The sequence below is a fragment of the Hippoglossus stenolepis genome, chromosome 22 (assembly GCF_022539355.2).
Source record: "Hippoglossus stenolepis isolate QCI-W04-F060 chromosome 22, HSTE1.2, whole genome shotgun sequence".
NCBI lineage: Eukaryota > Metazoa > Chordata > Actinopteri > Pleuronectiformes > Pleuronectidae > Hippoglossus > Hippoglossus stenolepis.
The window spans coordinates 214,749-238,442 of NC_061504.1; the positions used below are offsets into that span (position 1 = coordinate 214,749).

The 23,694-nt window shown below is 39.4% G+C and overlaps 1 protein-coding gene across 9 annotated transcripts in view; it reads right to left on the reverse strand.

Moving 5' to 3' along the window:
• The window catches only part of ipo8 (importin 8), a 94,020-nt gene that overhangs the window by 44,578 nt on the left and 25,748 nt on the right, over positions 1-23,694 (reverse strand). For all 9 annotated transcript variants that reach the window (XM_035147957.2, XM_035147959.2, XM_035147958.1 and 6 more), the window contains exons 3-11: positions 20,307-20,463; positions 19,862-20,020; positions 16,802-16,958; positions 11,590-11,679; positions 10,331-10,425; positions 10,151-10,235; positions 9,925-10,059; positions 4,119-4,218; positions 3,677-3,753 (exon numbers count right to left, since the gene is read on the reverse strand). In XM_035147957.2, the coding sequence (XP_035003848.1) occupies positions 3,677-3,753; positions 4,119-4,218; positions 9,925-10,059; positions 10,151-10,235; positions 10,331-10,425; positions 11,590-11,679; positions 16,802-16,958; positions 19,862-20,020; positions 20,307-20,463 (1,055 nt within the window). The remainder of the gene's footprint in view (positions 1-3,676; positions 3,754-4,118; positions 4,219-9,924; positions 10,060-10,150; positions 10,236-10,330; positions 10,426-11,589; positions 11,680-16,801; positions 16,959-19,861; positions 20,021-20,306; positions 20,464-23,694) is intronic.

A 23,694-nucleotide genomic window follows, 5' to 3' on the forward strand; every position in this document is an offset into this window, starting at 1 on the left:
TGACAAATCAGTAGGTGGCACTATCACTACATACAGACTAATATATCTGTTAAGGCTGGGACTCTGCTCATGTGACAGAATTTGGGGGCCGATTGGATAATGCACAGTGGAGTTAAAGAAAACTTCCTGTTTCACAGTGAATCAGTAGGTGGCGCTATGACCCTGACTCAATATTAACTCATGGAGCTGTTCAGGCCTGGACTCTGATCATGTAACAGAATTTTGTGGCTGATTGGACAATGCAAAGTGGAGTTAATAAATGTTCCTGTTTCATGGCGAATCAGTAGGTGGTGCTATGACCCTGAGTTAATATTGACACATGGAGATGTTCAGGCCTTGAATCTGATCTTAGGTTTTAATTTTGGTGCCGATTGGACAATGCAGAGTGGAGTTATAAGAACTTCGTCTCCTATGGCGAAGGATCAACCTTCACCATATCTCAATGTTTATACGGTTTGAGGAAAGTTCACAATTCTAACCATGGTTTTATGACTTGCCTGAGCTCATTTAAGATGTATTTTGTAAAGCAGCCAGGAGCAGAGCATCAAAGTATAAAACGTTTCACTTCCTGTCGCAAGCAGGTGGCACTATAATGATGAGTCAATATTGACATATGGATCTGTTCAGGGCGGGACTGTGATTGTGCGAAAGAGGTTTGAGGCTGATTGGACAATGCACAGAGGAGTTTTAATAAATCCCTCTTTTTTGGCAAATCATCAAAATTCCACACCACGGTCACACAATGTGACGTACACTTAAAAATCAAGGTAGTTTTAATCTCCACGTTGTTGAGATGATACTCACTGAATTTGAAGTTGATCTGTTGAAAGCTCTAGGAGGTTATTCATTCAAATACAACATGTGTAAATGGTCAAATATGGCCACATAATTCAAAGTGGCCGACTTCCTGTTTGGTCTAGCATATCAATCCAAGAGACTTTTTTGTTCATTATGAAAAGACGGTCGTCGGTCAATCGTGGTGCTAGGGCTGCTCTTTAGGGGGCGCTATTCAAGCCCTTTCCTTAAAACCATATAAATGTCTTCAGGGTGGGGCTGTTGTTACACACATGTAGTTTGAGGGAGATTGAACAATGTACACTAAAGTAACAGCAATTTCGTGTGTCATGGTGACTTGTTGAAAATTGACGCCACGCCACTAACATGTAATTCAACGAAAACTCAGTTTCGATATGCCTACATATTCAATGTCTTAAGGCCCTTCTGACATGATTGTCGTCAATGGACGAGGAGGAATACATCATAGTGTAAGACGTGCAAAAAACAAGACATTTCCTGTTGTAACCAGGGGGCGCTGTGATTTTAAGTCATGATTTCTGTGCAGATGTCATTAGGCTGGGACTCTTGTCATACATATCCAGGCGAGTAATCAATATTTGACGCCATGCCACGGTCACACCGTGTGACTAAAACTCAAAAATGTGGTAGATTTAATCTCCATCTTGTTTAGATGACACTCACCGGATTTGAAGTTGATCTGATGAAAGTTCTAGGAGGAGTTTGTTAAAATACACGTGTAAAATGGCCATTATGGTTACTAAATCCAAAATGACTCTCGCACTGTCGGTGCTCGGGCCCTAATAATAATAATAATCAACACAGATTCAATAGGGTCCTTGCACTGTCGTGCTCGGGTCCTAATAATAGTCTCAGTGCCCCCTAGTTGTAACAGGAAATGTCATGTTTTACATTTTTGTGTCCTGCGGCTCGCCCGTTTACCTGATGCATGTCTAAAGAGAGCCTTTAGGACTTGGTGATGCCATATAATGAAACTTGGGAGCTTTTATCAGGGGATGTGCCAATGGCGTGGCAGCGAATTTCGACGTCTCGCCATCAATTTTCAATTAGCTGTAACTTCCATGTTTTTGCTCCAATCACCGTCAAACATCAAATGTGTAATAAGGTTCCTGCCCTGAACACATCTTTATGCCAATATACTATAATTGTCACAGCGCCTTCTAGCTGTAACAGGAAGGACCATGTTTTATACTTTGACATGTTACGCAGAGCTGTTTAATTTGATCCTACTCAAAATTAAAGCCTTGAGACGTTGGTGATACCATGTTGTGACACTTAACCTTTGTGTTGAACAGCAATGTTGTGATCTTTGACGGAACGCCAAAAAACACGAAGCAGTTGTAATGTCACTGCACATGCTCCAAGTGGCCTTAAACTTGACATGTACAATGAGAGTCGCTACGTAAACACACCCCAAGGACAATATTTGGCAAGTGAGGCTAAAGGGCTAAAAAGCGCCATCTACTGGAAACAGGAGGTAGTCCCTCTGGTTCAAATGTCGTTACCTGAAATTTTCCCAGCAGTCTCCAGACCTCGTAGCTGAATCGTGAGACATAATCAGCATGCATTCTCAAGTGCCACCCGATGGACGCAGGGAGACACTCCAATAAACTTCCTGTCTAGTCCCATGCGAGTGCCTCTCAGTGGGCATGTTGGCCGGCAAGCAGCGGCCTCAGCACGGTTGAGTCATGTCCCCACTGCCGCAAGATGAGGGCCTGCTCATACTTGCCTGCAAGTCTAGTTGCACTTGTGTTCTGTCATTTCATGCCATTCAACGGTAACTTGTGTAGCTGTTTTCAACAAACACTATGTTAACCAGTTAGTTCAATGAAGATGAAATGCATTGTGTATGTATTATATAATGTGCAGGAAATACAGATAAATGTAGCCACGGATAATTGGCACCACTATAAATGCCATCGCAAGGAGGTTTGCTGTGGGTCCCAGTACAGCCTCAAGAGCATGGAGGAGATACCAGGAGATTGGTCATTACACAAGGAGAGCTGGACAGGGCTGTAGAAGGACATCAACCCAGCAGCAGGATACATACACAGCATACAGTGGGTTTATCAAACTTTTTCAGTAACAGCTGCCTGCTGCTGAACACAGAGAATGATATTTACATTATTTGTAAACTGGCACTGCCGTTGTATACCTTAAATTTAAAAATTTCAATATAAATTTGAAAATAAAATCACTTCAGGTGTTCCTGAGTTATTACATTGACAAGGCAAAACATGTGTTTTGAGAGTTCATATTGATCTTGACCTTTAACCACCAAAATCGTATCACTTCATCTTTGAGTCCAAGTTAATGTTTGTACCAAATTTGAAGACATTCCCTCAAGGCGTTCTTGAGCGATCGCATTCACAAGAGTGGGCTGGACAGACCAACAACCCGAAAACATAATGCCACCGGCCACTGGCCATCACCGGCACGGAGGCCTAAAATGCTAAAAAGGCTCAATGGAACTGAGGGGTTCTGCAGGGTTTGTGAAAATTCCCGTCATCACAACAAACAAGACCTTTCATATTATACATAGTCATTTAATCCATTGTTAGTATAAGAACCATTTAGAGGCAGATGTAAAATATCTCACATTAACCATGTAGAGTAAAGAAGCTTTAGCATAAAAAGCAATGATGTAAAAAAGGTAAAGCAAAAAGGTAAACCTTTGCTATGTTTTGTATAAAAGCATTAACCCAATGGTAGTCAAAACCATTAGATGTAGTGGAGTAAAAGGAAAAGTCTGTTAATATGGATCTGCTTAGGTTAAGAGCCAGTATCTAAAAACTGTGTGGTACTGTAGTTGAATACATTTTGTTCAGTTACTATTGACCTGTGTTAAAATGCTCCTCACCTCCTTACGTTTGCGGGCAGCTTTACACAAGAAGCTCTGAGCAGCGGTAGCTGGGAGGGCATGGTCATCATATAGGTCTGTGACAGAGACAAACACATACATGCTTACACAAAGAATGGGATCAAACAACATGTTCCAAAGGAAGGCAGATATTCTTCCTTCAACACAGACTACAATTGTAATAAAGCAGCTGAAAGGTCAAATATTAGAGCATAGATTAAGTGATATCGGCCAGCCCTAGATAAAAAACAAAAGCCCTTTCACCTTCTTTAAATTTTTCCTGTACTTTGAGGTTAATTTTTTATACGTCTGTCTGATATGTTCATTAAAACTAAATGTTGGTATTTCAGTAGTCTGCTACATACTCTTACTTTTTGGCAATGAAGATTGGAGAGATTTCTGGTTTGATTTGCTGGTATATTATCACACCAAGTTTACTCACTGAACTTCATGCGGATGTACTCATAGGGGTCTTCCTGCCAGAGCTTCTCATCCTCATCTTTGTAACACATCAGAGGGAAGATGACCTCTTGGCATATGGTCTGTAAGACAAGAAGGTCATCATGACCACAAGCGGGCAATTACAGTGGCTTTAAAATAATAGTCAACAATTAGATGACTGTAAAAGGCCTGATGGGGAAAATTTCTAATGTTTCTTAAGCTCATCTGTCAGGAACTTTGGACAAAGTGATGGCACTTATGTATATAAAAGAAAAATGTTAATTCAACTTTAATTTATTATTATTTATTAGGTTGGCATATTGGCTGAGTGGTTACCACTTTTGCTTGGGTTTGATTCGTATGAAGTGGTTTATAGAACACAAAAATGGGTTTTGTATTTTGTTTTTCATGTAAGAAAAACATCAGTTTTGTGGACAATCTTATTTCATTGAACATGTAACCATGTGTCTATTAGCCTTGGGTCAGGAGCATTATACCAAGCTAGTCCTGTGATTGTTCTAAACTTGCTTGTTTGCTTGTTTGCTTGGTCTGCGGTAATGCTCCGGAGCCTACTTCAGAGTTATTCCTTGTCATTAGCGAGCCCTTAAAATGGGCCTACAATATAATGTTACTTTTTTGGGGTTGGACTTTGTGTGCAGAGCTTTTTATAAACGATCTATAATGTGGAGTGAAGTTTAAAAACTTTGCAATCAATCCTATTTGATTTAACTGCAATGATGATTTTACAGTTTAAAAAAATTCATAACCGGAAACTGAACTTGCTTTAGTATTTTTCACGTGTGTGGTTTATATACACAAATTTGAATGATTTACTGAACTGTTATTTTGTAATACATTGCATGTCAGCTATTTCAGATGTGTGTTAAGCAACCAACAAAATCTTCAGACCCAAGTTCAATCAATCCATCAAATTTAATTGGTATAGCACATATTCACATATCACAATCTGTCTTAACAAGGTGCGACATCCTCAGAAAAGTAGAAACCGCAGAGGAGTCACATGTGAGGGATCCCTCTCCCAGGATGGACAGAAGTGCAATAGATGCTGCATGTATCTGAGAACATCAGCAAAACAACAGTATTTACATCATTGATTAGAAGAAGCAGTTTAGTAAGTGAAGAGGAGACTTTTAAATTCTATTCTAAATTTAACCAGAAGCCAGTGTAGTGAAGAATATAGCAGCAACTCCACCTCCTTGGCCAGAGTCTCGGGAATGTGTGTATTTACAGTGCCTTGCATAAGTATTCACCCCCCTTGGACTTTTTCCCATTATGTACTGTTACTAACTGGAATTCAAATAGACTTAAATAAACTTTTTCCCGTTTGAACAACAAAACATGCATAGTACTTTGGAGGTGCAAAATAAATTTTATTGTGACACAAACAATAATGAGAACAAAAAAGTTGACAACTGTTGGGTGCATAAGTATTCACCCCCCTGTGTCAATACTTGGTAGAACCCCTTTCGCTGCAATTACAGCTGCAAGTCTTTGGGGTATGTCTCTACCAGCTTTGCACATCTAGACATGGAAAGGTTTGTCCATTCTTCTTGGCAAAAAAGATGAAGCTCAGTCAGATTGGATGGAGACCGTCTGTGAACCGCAATCTTCAAGTCTTGCCATATATTCTCTATTGGATTGAGGTCTGGGCTTTGACTGGGCCATTTTAAGACATTAACATTCTTTAATCCAAACCATTCCTTTGTAGCTCTGGCTGTATGTTTAGGGTCATTGTCCTGCTGGAAGATGAACCTCCGCCCCAGTCTCAAGTCTTTTGCAGACTGCATCAGATTTTCTTCAAGGATTTCCTGTATTTGGCTCCATCCATCTTTCCCTCTATTCTGACCAGTTTCCTGTACCTGCTGAAGAGAAGCATCCCCACAGCATGATGCTACCACCACCATATTTCACTGTTGGGATGGTGTGCTCAGGGTGATGGGCAGTGTTGGGTTTTCGCCACACATAGCGTTTTGCATTGAGGCCAAAAGTTCAATTTTGGTCTCATCTGACCAGAGCACCTTCTTCCACATGTTTGCTGTGTCTCCCACATGGCTTCTGGCAAACTCCAAACGGGATTTTTTATGGATCCCTTTCAACAATGGCTTTCTTCTTGCCACTCTTCCATAAAGGCCAGATTTGTGGAGTAGACGACTAATAGTTGTCCTGTGGACAGATTCTCCCACCTCAGCTGTGGATCTCTGCAACTCCTCCAGAGTAACCATGGGCCTCCTGGTTGCTTCTCTGATTAATTTTCTCCTTGTCCGACTCTTCAGTTTGGGTGGACGGCCTCCTCTTAGTAGGTTTGCGGTTGTGCCATATTCTTTCCATTTTCTTATGATGGATTTTATGGTGCTCAGAGAGATGTTCAAAGCTCTGTATATTTTTTTATAACCTAACCCTGCTTCATATTTCTCCACAACTTTATCCCTGACCTGTTTGGTGAGCTCCTTGGTCTTCATGATGCTGTTTGTTCAGTAATGATCTCCAACAAACTCTGAGTCCGTCACAGAACAGGTGTATTTATACTGAGATTAAATTGCAGACAGGTGGACCCTATTTACTAATTATGTGACTTGCAAATGTGACTTGTGAATGCAATTGGTCGCACCAGATCTTTGTTAGGGTTTCACAGTAAAGGGGGTGAATACATATGCACTCAACACTTTTCAGATTTTTATTTGTAAATAATTGTGAAATCCATGTAATATTTCCCCCCACTTCCAAATGATGCACTATTTTGTGTTGGTCCATTACATAAACTCACGATGAAATAAATTTTAATCTGTGGTTATACCATGACAAAATGTAGAAAAGTCCAAAGGGGGTGAATACTTATGCAAGGCACTGTATTTATTCGATAGAACTCCAACAAACAAAGTGGTTATAACGTCACCTCACATGCTCCAATCTGTCTCAAACTTGACATGTTCGATGAGAGTCACTACGTTAACACAAGTCAAGTACAATATTTGGCAGGTGAGGCAAAATTACATACTTACTTACTGGAAAGAGGAAGAAGGCCTTCTGTTTAAACGTCATAGGATTTACCTGAAATTTTCACAGCCAACTCCAGACCTCTTAGCTGAATCGTGAGACATAGTAAACAAGCATTCTCCCCAAGCATTTTGGTTCGAGAATCGTTACAGCCCTAACCTACATTTATAAAATTTGGAGGGTTTATGTACAAGCTCAAGACCTCCAAAAAAGTTTAAAGAAACATCACCTAAATCCAATAGGAAGTCCGCCATTTTGATTTTGCTAAACAGGTTTTCTTCCCATTTGCTGGTGTCTGAAGACATATACATGCCAATAATCAGTTTTTCATAGCGCCACCTACTGTAAAATGGAAGTGACATTTTTAAATAGTTTATCATTCATGCAAACTAGAAAATGTCTACAGGAATTTGAGGGCAATTTCAATTTCTTTTGATGCAATGGCTGGGAGATGCCTTTGAAGCAGGATTTACTTCTAGTAGGGATGGGGGATAGTTATTAATAAGAGAGTACCATTTAAGTTGGTCTCTCAACATGCAGATATTTTTATGGTAGGTCACTGTGACCTTTAAATTTGACCACTGAAATGTAATCACTTCATCTTTGACTCCAAGTGACAACTGATTAAAAGTTGAAGAAAATCCCTCAAGTCTGTGTTGAAATAACACATTCAAGAGGCCAAAAACATTTTCAATGAGGCCACCATGAACTTGACCTTAAACCACTGAAATATAATTAGCTATTCTGTGAGTCCAAGTGGATATGTGTGCTAAATTTGAAAGAATTCCCTTGAGATTTTACATTTACAAGGCAAAACATGTGTTTTGAGAGGTCATAGTGGGGACCAAAATCTAATCAGATCATTTTGTCAAAAATATCATTGTCAAAGTGAAGGTTTGTACCAAATTTAAAGAAATTCCATCAAGTTGATCTTAAGATATGATGCTCAAGAAACACAAACCTACTTTGTGAGGCCAATGTCACCTTGAACTTTGGCTACCAAAATGAAATCCAAGTTCAAATGAAAGCAGCATATGTGAAAAGATTCCCTCAAGGCATTCCGGAGATATCGTGTTCACAAGACAAAACATGTGCTTTATGAGGTAACCAAGACCTTATCCTTTGACCAACAAATTCTATTCAGGTCATCCTTGAGTCCAAGAGAATGTTTGTGCCACATGTAATGAATTTGCCTTTCAAAATTCCTGATATGTCGCGTTAACAACAATGTAAGGCCACGTGACCTTGAACCACCAAAATCGAATCAGTTAACGCTTGAGTCCAATTTATTGTTTCTACTAAATTTGAAGAAAGTCCCTCAAGGCATTCGTGGGTATTGCATTTACGAGAATGGGATAGACGGAAAGACAGACAGATGACAAACCCGAAAAGATAATAAAATTAAACAATTAGACAGACAGTAATAAGAAGTGTCATTACAATTGGGAAGAAGCAATATAAACTTGGTGAAGGTTGGCCATGTTTTCTCCTTCCCAGAAAGTATAATGAGGGAGTGTGTGGGTATGCAACATTCATATAAGGTGACGTCACACCCACAGGTGTGATTAATTTGGTGTAATGCTCCTGACCCAAGGGTGATAGTCACATGGTTACAGTTTCCCTTTTATTCATTAAATCGTGTTTACATACTTAAACAGTCGATCTAAAATATCATGTTGCTGAGGATGCAAATCCCCCTCAGCAGGTTTATGAATATTTCAAGGAACTATGGGACCAGAGGAAATTATGTGTCTAAACTCAACTATGAACTCAAAGTCCACTTTGCACATTCCTGCATGCATTCCCACCACAGAAGGAAAATATATATATATATTGGGTAAAATAGACTGTGGATCTAGCTGTGTATTAGAGTCCTTTAGCTAGGGGTGGGCGATATATCGAATATACTCGATATATCGAATATACTCGATGTATCGCGGTAAGTACCAAAGTCTATACATCTTCCGCCGCAAACTAAAAACACACCTTTTCCGACTATACCTTGAATAAAAGTTTAAACTAACAATTTAATAGCACTTAAATGGCACTTACCTACAGCACTCTGTAGTTTGGCTTTCTTGAAGAAATTGTACTTTCTTGATCCTTGTTGTTCTGGGTTTGTACCCTCATGGTTGAATGCACTTATTGTAAGTCGCTTTGGATAAAAGCATCAGCAAAATGAAATGTAATGAATTGCGATGTATAAAATTACTATATTGTGACCATCGAATATAAATTGTCACGTGAATGTTTTAAGCCGTCAGCATGAAATTCTCTTCGTTTCTCTCGCTCTCTCTCTAATCATGCCCCTCTCACAGCAGACTGCTCACTTCTCCGCCCATCTAGAAAACTCTTCTGCACGCCTGCGTATTTTTGTGAGAGGAGGGAGACCAAGTGAGCCAAACCCAGTGTCCAGCACAGGTTCATATCAGACTCATATCTGTGGTCTACATTTTCTTTCTGCTAAACCTAAAGACATATCAGTTATTTTCAGTGCTGCATTCATGGCTCTGATGGTACATCAGAGTGCATGGAAAGAGAGAGTTTAGAGTCGGTTATTGACAGTTTGTTTCTATTCTTTGTGAACGCTGAACCGAACTAATCAGTTTACAAATGATGAACGTGAGCCTGAGCGGCATTCTCCAGCGAGAGTGGATGCTTGTGTGTGTGTGTGTATATGCTCAGAGCCAGGTGAAATTCACTCACACACTCACACACGCACACACGCCTCTCAAAGAACTTCGAAATTATCTTTTGGATTAGCTATCAAATTCATCCTTTTATTTACCTACCTGCATGTGTGGCTTCATCTGTTTCCAGGTCAGGGAGTGTGACAGGCCCTGGTTGAGGTAGTTGAGACATTGCTGCAGGACACGAGGAGTAATGTACTGCTTCTGTCGGTGCTGGTCAACCACTTTCAGCAGAACCTGGATGACAAAACATCAAAGGACAGATAAACTAGAAGAGTTGGAGCTTGGACAACAAATAAAGAAAAAACCTAAAGCCACACATGCCTACCTGTTGTATGCCAACTGCATATGTCTTTAGAAAAAAGTCAGCAAACTCGCCGTACTCCTTCGTCACATTGCCAGGACTTCCATATCTGTAATTCAGACCAAAAGCATGTGAACAGTTGGTAAAATTCTCTGAAAACTACAATTATAGTTTTTGGTGATGTAATGACAACTCTGCACTCACCGCTCAAACAGTCTGGTGATGATGCGCAACGACCACTTCTTGCACTTCCACCATGCCAGTTCAGGACGGTCATCCTCATCAACCTCCAAAGTCTCCTAACAAACAGGGATTATGGTAAGTTCAAGGGGCTTGTTTAGCCAGTTAGAGAACAAAAAAAACATATACAACAACTGATTATTTGACATAGGTTGAGATTTTAAATGTTTTCCGATGTTTCAGACTATTTTAAAAAGGATTTGTAACTGGAGTATATTCTGTGTGTATGTTTGCAAGTATAACTTTTCACCAAATTAGTAATTAGTACCATATTTTATGTTAATGGACTTGTATTCATTGCTAGGCAAAATTTGAATGGGATAAAACGATTTAGGAACACAGAGACCTTCAGGGCAGCACAGGTTAATATCAAACTCACATCTGTGTTCTAAATTTTCTTTCTGCTAAACCTAAAGACATATCAGTTATTTTCAGTACTGCATTCATGGCTGTGATGTAACATTCCACGGGATTATGCCAGTCACAGCACATTCATCACCTTAAACATTTTAAACATCTGAATTACAAACTGAGAACATTTTATTCCACCCTTAAACTTAGGTTTAAGATATGAGTCAGTCAAAACGTATAACCTAGCAAAAAGCCAAGGTTTGAATATCAAACTGTATGGCTTTGTGAAGCCAAGCTGAGGCCTCTTGAGCTGGCAATGACTGAGAAGAACTGTTTCCCATAAGACACAAGTCAAATACCTTGTGGAAAGAACAAATTTGCTCCATAACTCAAAAACTTTCATATGCAGGTTATTGAAGCTTGCAGTCTTGCAACAAGGGCAAGGTTAAAATGTAATCTTCATAATTCCATTGTTATTTATTTATTAAATTAATTACATATTTGTTATCTTTATTTGTGATCCAACTGGTCAGTGTGTGACTTTGTAACTGTTAAGGTAGATTTAAAGATTCCCTCTGATAATAGAAATTGATGTCTTGATGATGAATCTAATGGAAACTGATCTGGATATTTAAGTTTTTTACCATTTAATGTTATTTGTTGTTTCTGCTTTCCTGCTTGTTTCTATTCTTTGAGCACTAGAATTTGTTATATTGTATAATTGTCAGACCAGTCAGAAAATGAAATATTTGTACTCTTTTATGAATCCCCTGGCTGCAAATAAAAAGCTAAATAATAATAATAAAAAAACAATTTTCAGAGACAAGTCTCTGAAAATTAGTCGTGTGTTTGTGCGTCTTTGTGAGTCTTACAGCAGGGACGTCTCGGTCCATTATGGCTCTGAGGATTTCCATCCACTGAGTCATCACCGTGTTGTTTATCAGCTGGAGAGGCAACGAGTACTGCAGGGCAACAATGAGTTACTATCATCATAATCATTTCTGTGACCCACACAAGATCTCTTTACACACATGGAATACTTGTTTAGATGCTGGCTTCATCTATAGTTTTTGCAAAGGTGATGTTTTTTGTCCAGTACAAAGCTGCAGAGATGAGTAAAAGTAAAAGTACTGTTGAAAAAACAAGTACTCAACATCTTAGTGTCCTTAGACTTTGACCCAGTAAAGATGTTCCAGAAATCAAATTAGGAGATGAGATAACTTTCCATCATGACAAAGACCCTGTGGTTGAAACAGGGTTCTGTTAACATATATTCTATTATGTATGCTCTACATTACCCTTCATTGTTCTACATTATGTTGCAACCTTATGTTTATATAATAAGCCAACTAATTCCGCAAATCTCTGTCTGTGGAAAGCATATCTTGCATATATCTTTACCTTATCAGCTTCACACTTGCATTGTGTATTCCTAATGGCCCGAGGAAGTGCAGTGTAGAATTTAGTGCATTTTGGACATATTTCCAGATTAATACAATTTTAATTAATAGATGACTAGCGCAAGTGAGTAGTCAGGGGACGGGGCAGTGTGCCTTCAGTCTGCAGACTGAGTTGAAAGCATCTTCTTCTTGGTTCTCAGACAAACTACAGTAGTGATCAGCAACTCGGTCAAACGGTCAACATCGCAGATTGATTCGATTTTCCTATTTTACTTTTCCATATCAGACTGACACAGACGTTCACAGGTGTCACTGGTGCCGATATCTCAGGGCAGTAGCATTCATAGAATCATTTCACATTTCATCGTGTGTGTGGGTATGTGTGTGTGTGTGTATATGTCCAACTATTGGACATTATTTTATTTGTTTTATTTATAATTTAATTTCTTTTTTTATAAATGGGACCCAATAAAAAAAAACGTCAAAGCTGTTGCTTATCACTGACTTCCCAGAATGTGTTATTTCTCCAAAAGGACTCCCATTATAATGTTTTGTTTCTTTAATAAAAAAAAAATCTGATTTATGTTTTAAAAACATTTAAAGGCTTAAAATTCTGAAAATTCATATTTGCTATTTATATAGCAAAACAAATTTAAAAGTCCCACAGGATTTAGCTCTGATGTTCTAAACCACCGTCGGTGGTATGTCCCATCGGTACATACCACCGATCAGCACAGATGTTCCTTTACACTATCCCAGCTGCGTAGTTATGCCTCTCAGTGTACACCATCCCCATCTGCATTTAAGACCCTGTTACTATGTGCTGGACTGTTTTAGGGGCATCTGTGAATAACCTGCACCTTGGGTCTTTTAAAATGATAAATGATCGGTATTTATATAGTGCTTTTCTAGTCTTGATGACCACTGAAAGCTCTTTACAGTGACGTTTATTGTCATTCACCCACTCACACACATTCATACAGTGCATTTATGTGGGCAATTCGAGGTTCAGTATCTTGCTCAAGATGGGGAAAGCTGGGATCGAACCGGCGACATTCTGGTTAGAGGTGATCGCTCTAACGCCTCGGCTACAGCCGCCCTACAGCCGCCCTACAGCCGTCTGCTATGGTAGGCCCTGGTCTCTAGAAACAAACGAACTGAAACCAGACTCAACAAACAATATGCTAATCCTGTAGCCTTCATCGAGCTGCTGAGCGATGCTAAGCCTGCCGCAAAAATGTAGCTTCATTGTGACTTTATGACTAAGGATGATGGAGGGGGTTGCCCCGTAAGCAGCCACCACTGGCTCAGACCTTGTTCTTTCCATTCAGCTGACTTTTCAGGACTACTCTTTGTAGGTATTTGGCTGTGGCTGACTTTCTTGTGGCCTCTTTATGGTTTCCATTTGCCTGTGAGATCTGAAGGTACTTTTTGGGCGGCCTGGACATCTGTTATGTTGCCTTCTGGTAGTTCAATCCTCAGTTCTGATTATCTTGCCACCCTTTGATACAATCCGACCACACTTATCTAGCCCAAATGACTTTCCAATGTCATTGCTGTGGACACTGGTGGTGTGGATCAAAGAGTCGATGTCTTGCTCACTCCTGGCATACAGCTTGGTGTCATCCATGTAGAGGAAGTGGCTGATCTTTGCTCCACTTCAAAATCAGTATCCGTAGCCAATCTTTGTGATGATCTAACTCAAGGGGTTCAGGCCTATGCAGAACAGCACTGGGGACAGAGCATCTCCTTCATCATCGTATAGGCCATCACGTGAAATACCAGGAGTGAGTGGAAATTTGTGGGTGTGTGTGTGGGTCCCGGGGCCCCCCCACTTACACAGCGAAACACACAGTGAGATAAAAATACAGAGTTTCACTACAGTCCACAGCTGCACAATGATCAGCGCCGCTGCTTCGTGATCAGGGAAGAAGCAGCAGTTGGCTTGTACCGTGCTAGACTTTCCTGTGTCCTCCCTCCACAATCCAGCTGACCTGCACTCACAATCACTAATAAACACAAACATTCATCACAAGTTATCAGGACATGAAGTTTACTTCGTGTTAGTTTGTTTCGCTCCAGAGTTTATGAGACTGAATTTAAACATAATGAAAAATTAGTCGTCGAAAGTTTGGCGCACTCAGTACAACAAAACGTGACGTGAACAGCTACAACTCAGTGTTAAACTGACCGGAGTGATCCGGATTCATAATCTGACACCATTGATTAATAACTAAATACATGAGTGTACGTATGTCATCTAAATCATAACATCCCAATAAAAAAATGGAACAAATGAATGTCAACAATCCGTGTATCATTCGTTCTTTTCATATTCAATTAGAAAAACAAATTAGGAAAATTCAAAAACAAGTCATTATTTCGTTATTCATTTATGAATCTGATACCAAAAAACAAATAACGGTTTGTTTTTCGTAGTTTGGATCTTTTGCTGAGATCAATATAGGAAAAGAAAAAAACGGGTCACGGGCCGAACTTGATTTTGATATATAATTTGTATGATTTCTGTGATCCGGAAGTCAGATTACTCGGATCAATAAGTCATAAGCGAAACATTGTTAAAACAGAAACGGACCCTCTCTCCCACCGTAGTAAGGTAGACAATTTTTGGAAAGTTTTATTGTGAAAATTATTCAATAACTTCACTCTAATACTGTGTATCTGGAGTCTAGCGTGGTGGAAATCTCTGCATGCGTCTTGCCAGTTTCAAACAATTCTTTAATTAAATTAGCATATTGTTCCAGTGCGGCCATGGTGTGGAGACCAATTCGAAAGTGATTCATCACTGGGAATTTGTTGCATGTTTATCTTGTGCAACACAAGAAGACACTGACTTCCGGGTCACACAAATCATACAAATTTAATATAAAAATCCAGTTCGGCCCGTGACCCGTTTTTTCATTTCCTATTTTTGATCTGAGCAAAAGATCCAAACTTCGAAAAACAAACCGTTATGTTTTTTGGTATCTGATTCATAGATAAATAACGAAATAACGACTGTTTTTAAAAAATTTTCGATTTTGTTTTTTCTAATTGAATATGAAAAGAACGAATGATACACAGATTGGGAACTAGTTCATCTTTGGAACTGTGAACTTAGTTCTATGAACATGAACTAGTTCATTTTCATCTGTATAAACTGAACTTTAAACTAGTTATTTTTAAGTGTGAACTTGCACAACAATGTTTCTGTTGACTTTCTCTGCCTGGCTCCCTAGTAAAAAGTCCTCAGAGAAGGACGTGAGAACACAGCAGGGAATCCTCTGCTAGATTCACTGCAAGCGAGTGGGGGGGGTTGATTTTAAGAACAATTATCTCCGGTGTCACACATGTAGAAGATACCGACGAAGATGTCAAGAGAGTTTGTGGTAATAGGAGCCTAAGCAGGTGTCGTGCTGTAAACAAAATCATGTGATCTCAGCAGCAGAATTAATGCATTACATTTCGCCTCTGCCTAATTTGTTAGTGTTGGGAACACGTCTGAGCAGAACCCCCTGCTGTGTTGTGTATGTGTAAGGGGAAAACTGTGGAGAAAGTCCTCACCCAATTCTCCAGAAATTGTCTTTTGAGTGCATGCATTCAAGTGAATGCTTTTACAAAATGAGAAGACATTCCCTCAAGATGATCTTAAGATATCACATTCAAGTCACATTTTGTGAGGCCACAGTGGGCGGCTGTGGCTGAGGGAAATAAAGGTCATCCTCCAACCAGAAGGTTGGCAGTCTTCCCCATCTGCATGCCGAAATGTCCTTGTGCAAGATGCTGAACCACGAATTGCCCCTCATAGAAAAAAATGCTGCTATTAGATGCACTGTATGAATGTGTGTGAATTGGTGAATGGCAAACTGTATTGTAAAGCACTTTGGGTGGTCATCAAGACTAGAAAAGCTCTATATAAATACAAACCATTTACCGTGACCTTGATCTTGAACTTGATCTGAATAACAGCAGACTATTTATTTTTCCTACAAGAAAACTCAAGATACAACAAAATTTGTAAATGTTACAAGTTCTCCTTTATCAACCCTACACTTATATTCATACAAACAATTCTTGAATAAGGCCCATTGTTCATAATTTCACAATAAGAAAGACACTGGGCAAAAGAAGCATCCATGGGAGAGTTGCAAGGTGCAAACCACTATTGACCAAAAAGAACAGAAAGGCTCGCCTCACATTTGCCAAAAACATCTTGATTACACTCAAGATTTCTGGGATGATTTTCTTTGGACTGATTAATCTTTTTGGAAGACATGGGCCTTGTTACAGCTGGCATAAAGCCAACAGAGCAGTCTATAATAAGATCATCACACAAACAGTCAAACACAGTGGTGGTACTGTGATAGTCTAGGGCTAGAGTAGGCTTGAGTAGCCTGGTCAAAGTCCGGACTAATTCAATTTAGATACTGTGTCACAAACTTTACGGACAAGTCGTGCTCGAAAACCCTCCAATGTGATTGAATTGAAACATTTCTGCAAAGTGTAAAATACTTTTTGACTACTATACTACTAAATGTTTTACCTGCAATAAGTTAAATGATCAGTTAAAAGCTGCATTTTGTGTTTACTCACGTTCCCTGTATCTCATTAAAATTTGTTTGATGATCTAAAAAACAGAAGAAAACTTCTACTTCTTCAAAAATATGATTTCAAGAATACACACCTGTACAAGAGCATGGAAGATCTTGAGTATCTGCTTCTGGATGAGGACAGAGAAGATGGTGGCATCAGACAGCAGCTGGCTGATGAGCAGCTGGATCCTCGGCAGAAAGATTTGCATGGCTGCTAGCAAAGGCTCCCTCTCATCAGCCTTTCTGTACCTGAGAGAGACAGACACACGCACACAACACACATTATGAATTGACCAAAAAGTAACTGTGTCAGTGGTCTTTATATGTATAAATCACTATGGGAATGTGCTGAAAATGTGTAAGTGACTACCGCCCTGTCGCACTGACTCGAAATCACTACAAATGGGTTCTTGCCCATACCCCGCCCTTCCTCTAGTCTCTTTCGAGTCAATACAATGAGATGAAATATCCGTCCCTGCACACAAGCATATATTAAGTTTTTTTTTTCTACATTTACGTACATCTTGACAATAAGATATGTATACAAAGATGTGTATGTTGCTATAAATATCACTGTTGCAAGGAATTGTGGTATGGAATTATCACCCTATATTTAGTAAAGGATGGTCTGTGTATCCTATGCTAAGCAGAACACCACTGCTTATACATGCTCTTCTACAGTTGAATGGATTTAAGATTTTAAGTAATGAAAAATTAAGTGTTGAAAATTGGTTTCAAAAATATTTATTTGTTTTGGCATCTGGAAGCAGGGTTTATGCCATAATGGCACAAGGAAGTGCAGCGACTGAGCTGTGTTTTTGTTGTCAGAGTCTGGATAAGAATTGTTGATTTTCTGTGATAATATCAACTTTTGTTTGAGTTAAGTAAATCTGTGTTAATTGTTAAACCCCTGGCCAAGGTTTGGAGCCAAACCCAAGGCATGGATCTGTTCCACACCTGCTCCTTCGGAACCCTGGACTGTCATCCGGGGTAACAAGATTCGAAGTGGGAACTCCTCCTGTATGACATCGCCAGTGGGGTCCATCAAGCTGACCAACAAGTTTGATGTGTTGGGGAAACTGGAACAACACCTGTCCACTGTCGGTCAAGAGCCCGCAGCCAGTCCAGCATCACAGCCCACAAAGCAGGTTTACAAAGATGATCAGTGGGGGACATATCTGGCCCCATCCCCTCCTGTGGCCACTGTGTGGGGCGTTTTAGCTGGCCCCTGTCTCTTAACACATGGCTCTCATCAGCCTGCGCTGATCACAGTGTCTCCTTCATTGATAACTTCAACCTCTTCTAGGAACGCAGGCAGTTTGTTATTTCGAGACGATGGTATTCATCCAAACTGGTTGGGGGCAAAACTTTCTCTGACATCCATTCCCGTGCCCCGCTAACAGATAGCCACAACCACAAGACTTCAACATTGTCCACTCCCTCTGACCAGTCCCACCACTATTGACGTCCCCAGGGTCCTAGCACAGCCTGATTGGTTCCCCATGCCACTGTTGCGCTGCTCATGAGGAGCCAGGACCAAACACTTCTAATTACAGCCTGTTTTCTGACCACACCATTCCCGTTATTTATAGATCTTACCATTTTCAAGGGCACAAAAGTCGACTTCAGTGTTATCCTCCCGTGTCTGTTAATCTGTTTCATCCGCCCTCTGCTACCGCTGAAGAGCAAGTAGTGCTTGATTCTCAACGATTTAAATCATGTAATGGTCTCGGCCTATTACACCTTAACATGAAAACTCCCCAGACATTCTCATTTTGTCTGAATCATGGCTTTCCCCTAAGATCCCCTAATAATGATATATCTGTATGTGGTTACAACTTGTTTAGGTGTGATCGAGTGAGCAAAGGAGGTGGAGTTTTGATTTATACAAAAGATTACATGAAACCACCTCATGCTCAGTACCAAAAAATTATGAATACATTGTGTTGGATCTCCTTCTTGGTGGGGGCATACACATGACCATTATTGGTATTTACCACAGCCCTTCAGTGCATTTGGATAGTCTGGAAGAGATTGCCAAACTCTGGTCGCTGCATGCCTCCACTGAGCTATTAATTATGGGAGATCTTAACCTGGACTGGCTCTCTAATTGTCCCATTGCCTCTGTCAGATGCACCAAAATCCCTAAGACCAAATCTCAAATCATTACTATCAGAAATTATACATACTAAAATATTTAATAAATAATAATAATTTAGCAACCTCTGAACTTTATCCCATTTTTTCAATCTCTAATCTGACCATGGCACTAAAAATCTTTTAACACTATTGCTGACAGACATGCCTACTACAAGAAACACAGATTTAAACACAGATACAGTCCTTGGTTCTCCACAACTGTCCTCTATCCACAATAGAGACAAAGTATGGACTAAGTCTAGATTCAGTGGCAACCCTGATGGCTGGTTAAAATTTTGATAACTCAAACACTTGCAGTGTGATTAAAAAGCTAAATCTAATTATTATCATTAAGCTATCTCAACCTCTGACAGTTACTCTAAATTCTGGAATACAATAGCTTATCTTAAAGGTCAAGTGTGTAAGATTCAGGTGAAAGGGATCTATTGGCCGAAATTGAATAAAACATAATCCTAGTGATGTGTTCACTAGTGTGTTTCAACTAAATTGTTCAAATTGTTGTTTTCTTTACCCTAGAATGGGCCCTTTATATTTAAATACTTTTTATTTACATCGTGAGTGGGAACCCAGACTGGACAAACTAAACACCTTTTAAGTTTTTATGACAACTGAAGGCTACTACAGGTTCTCGTTCATGTTTGGAAGGGGAGGGCTAGGTGAGTATTCAGCTGCAACATGCAACTTCACCACTAGATGTCACTAAATCTTACACACTGAACCAAAATCTCTGTATTGAATTGTTTGATACAATGTGCCATGCCCTCTTTTATAATTCCAAGGATTGGTTTGATTGAGACAAAAGAAGCTTGATTTGATTGATCAGTTTTCCTTATCTGAACTTATAATTTTCATGTTAAAAATTTTAATTGGAATTATTACTGTAAATGCCCTCCTTTATTACTCATAGCCCTCATGTGAGGGTGATGTCTTCCCGGGAAAGTACAGAGCAGTAAGGTAGCAAGAAAACAGACAAAGACAATCAAGTTACTCACTCATAGGTTTTGACCAGTTGGTAGAGAGCCAGCAGGCTGCCATACCAACTGCCGCTGTTCAGAGACTGCAGGTTCATGTCGATCTTGTCCACAATGGCTGTCCAGCGGCCGGGGAAGTCATGCTTGATGATGGCTCGCAAACACATGGTCAGCTGGGCACTACAAAAACATTTGGAGTCATCAAGTATTTTTCAGTCTGTGTTCATCAGGAGAACTCACTATCTCGTATGTAACATCTGTGAGAACCTTTACAAAGCTAGAAATCTAAGTGGAAAAGTTTTTGATTTAGAATTTAACATATGGAGGCAGGTAGGCAGACATGTTGTTAATGGGGATTTTCTCAAGAGAAGAATGGTCTAATGAATTACAAAAAGTAAAAGAAAGCTGCTGGGATGAGAGATGGAAACAGACTTGAATTCTTGATGATAGGGTGGTGTGTGTGTACCGTATGGACTCTGGACAGCGGATGATGCCCTCCACTATGTGATCTCTGATCTGCTGCCGGTCATTCTCGTGGATATTGAAGGGAAAGATGACTTCCCCGAGAGATGGCTCCCTGTCCTGCCAGTACTGACTCACCATGTTCTTCAGGTAGATGGCCGCTACACACAAAACACATGTACTTGATCTCATTAATGTCTCCTACCAACAGCTATTGTGTTTTTACCACAACCTGATATATATTATCCCTCTGTATCATTGAGTTTCTTTATTTCCAAAAGCTATTAAAACAGCTTGAATAACACTGTAGCATGTTCCTTCATTAGCAGGAACACACAAAAGCCATTTTGAGACATGACATCTGCAGGTGGGACAGGTCATGTCAGGTCTTTCTCCAGAGGTTTCATTTCACATATGAACAATGCAGCAGGAGGTTCACTGCTAACTTGCATTCAGAACAGCAAAAAATCCTCCAAGGTATTCAGGCAAGGGGTGGTGCAGCAGGCAGAGGCAGGATGTCGGAGGAACCTCACCTCACTGAAATAAATGACTTTGTGGGGTAGTAAACTATATTAAATTAACACATCTTCGTCATTATAAAAATTCAGAAAGAACTAGAATTTGTCAAGAAAAAACATAAATATGCACACATTTTCTTCAAGTAATAAATTAACTGTGTGGGAAGAGAAAGTTAATTATGGATTTGCAAATAGTATTTAAAAATTGTATAGTCACTGCACATGAACCTAGAAATACTAAGTTAATCTGAAAGTATTCATAGCCCGTTTGAATCCACGCATGCACATTTGTTCCTGAATGTTGCCCGCGAATTCAGCGTTGGAGCAGAGATGGTTTGAACGGTGGTTTTCACAGAGAAGCTGCATGGGTGGATTATCTCGTGTGAAATGTAAGTTATTGACTTTCTGATTTAGAGTTGCGATTGCTTAACGCAGCATACGTTTTTCCTAATTCCTTCTCGCATTATTTAACTAACTAGAGGCATAAATGTAGCCAAAGAAGGGGGGCTTCAGGGGTCAAAAGTAGAGGAGAGGAAATATAGTTAGCTATCTTCTACGGTGGTCAGCCGCGTTACTGCAGAAAAATAAAATAAAAAAATCACCTGGCCGAGTCAACGTAAGGGTCTGTCTGTCTGTTAGTCTTGTTTTAGCTAGTATGCAGGGCAGGCTAAAAGTAAGCTAGCGAAGTGAGTGAGTGGGCGAGCGAGAGAGAGAGAGGGAGCGGCAGTGTAGCTGCTGTCAGGGCGGACAGACAGGTGAAGTACTTGCTTATTGCAGAATTTGGTGCTCCTATGAACTGTTCCATCTGGGTGTTTTTAAATATAAATTCATATTCATTCATTCACTGGGCCAAGCAACATTTTGTCATCTGCATCTACCATATTTATAAAGCTATTGTTGACGGCTGTATGTTCAGTCACATATGGGGCAACATAGAGCATAGAGAATAAGAGAACCATAGAGAATCTTCGTTATTTGTTCTGTAAATAATTAATCGAAATTAACACGTTATTTTACAACCCTGATGTATAATACATATATAATATAATATCTTATATAATACATATAATTTATCCATGGTCTGCACACAAACATGTGTCCATCATGTGTTACATTTAACCAGATAAAAAGCCTCTTGTGCAAGTCTAATCTTGTCAATTAAGTCATTTCTTTTGTTTAAACAAGTGTAAGTTCATCAGTATTGTTAGTTTAAAACAAAGTATTACAAATGTATGTTTCTATCAAGAGGGAGCAGAATAGTAGGCTGCTACAGTGAGTTGTGGTATCACGTCAGACCCAAGATATGCTGCAAGACGAGCCAGTGGAGTGCAAATTGAGGGCTGTGTAGGAGTGAGTGGTGAAACGCTGCAAATTTAGTCTCATTCAGGTAAGTAAAAATCTATATAATATAATAATATCATAATGTCATATAAAATTGTGGAATGTTTTAGATAATTGTTTTAATATCAAAAACTGTGTCTGTTCATTTACAGGTGACCTTACTCTTATGACGAGCTCAGTCGACAGTTGAGGTCTAGAGAGGAGGACAGATTGACTGGTTTCAATGCTGGTGTCATTAAGAAGCAACAGTAGGCTTCCTATACAATGAGCTGGCCATGCAAAAATTGCAGCTTCAGGGCATCAAGAGCTTTACAGCTCTTAAAGCATTATAGATTAAATCATCTACACACTGCTCAAAGTCGGTCAATACCATGCTTGTACTCAGATGTTCCTTGTTCATTGAAAGGTTGGGGTGCTCTACGCACACATCTTTCTCGAGATCATACAGAAATTGAACAGTTAAGGCAAATTGTTTCATTTACATGTTTTCTATGTAGGGCTGCACCTATCGATTATTTTTATATATATTTTTTTCGATTAATCTATAGATTATTTTGTATTACTTGATTTATATAATAATGGATTTATCGAAAACAAATATTCAATCTTGTGTCATTATATTTATTTAATAATCTTCTCTTAAATACAAACAGTATGCACTGCAAATCATTATTCCACAACAAAAAATATCCCAGTCTGAACTGCTAATCTGCTTTTTACAGTCCAATATCTCTCAAATAAAATGTGTGTAAGAGCTTGTTCCATTCAAGTAAAAGGAATATATATCAATCTTCAATTAGCTGTTCAACAACAAAATAAATGAAAACCAAAGTAAAATTCAAGTAACTTTCTGGAGGAATATCAAAACACTGTGTAAATTCAAGTTTAGCAGTATTTCAAAAAATGTATCTTGAAGTATCCTAGTAGTTGTATCAATGTCTGTATGAAGTCAAAAACTAACAAATAAAATAAAGTATAATTCAATAGTATTTCAACAATGTTTATATTAATTTTCACTAGGGCTGGAGCGACGCAATCGATTATGTAAATACGTTGATTTACGTAACGTGCTTCAACGCATCGTAAGAAGGAAGGAAGATGGCTGTGCCTGGGCAAAGCATGGATTCACTAGAAGAGAAAGCTGAAGGAAAAAGAAATCGACCACGGTCGTCTAAAGTGTGGGAGCATTTTATTCAGAGACCTAACAACATGGTGCTCTGTAAGCTCTGCAAGTCGGAAATGGCTTATCACAGCAGCACAACCGCATGCACGAGCACTTGAAGCGTAAGCATCCAGGCGCGATTGGTCAAGACGGCAGCTGTAGTTAGACAGAACCGTAAGTCCTTTTTACTTTTTTGTCCTGAAACAAGTGTAATATATTACGATTATTAACACGTTGCACGATTATATCTGTTGGTAGTAATTGATCTAACGTTTCTTCATTGCCTCCATGTTAAAAGTACTTTCTGCAGCGCTGCTGTCGTTACACGTAACATTACACCACACAACATAACGTTTTTATTCTGCCGTTTT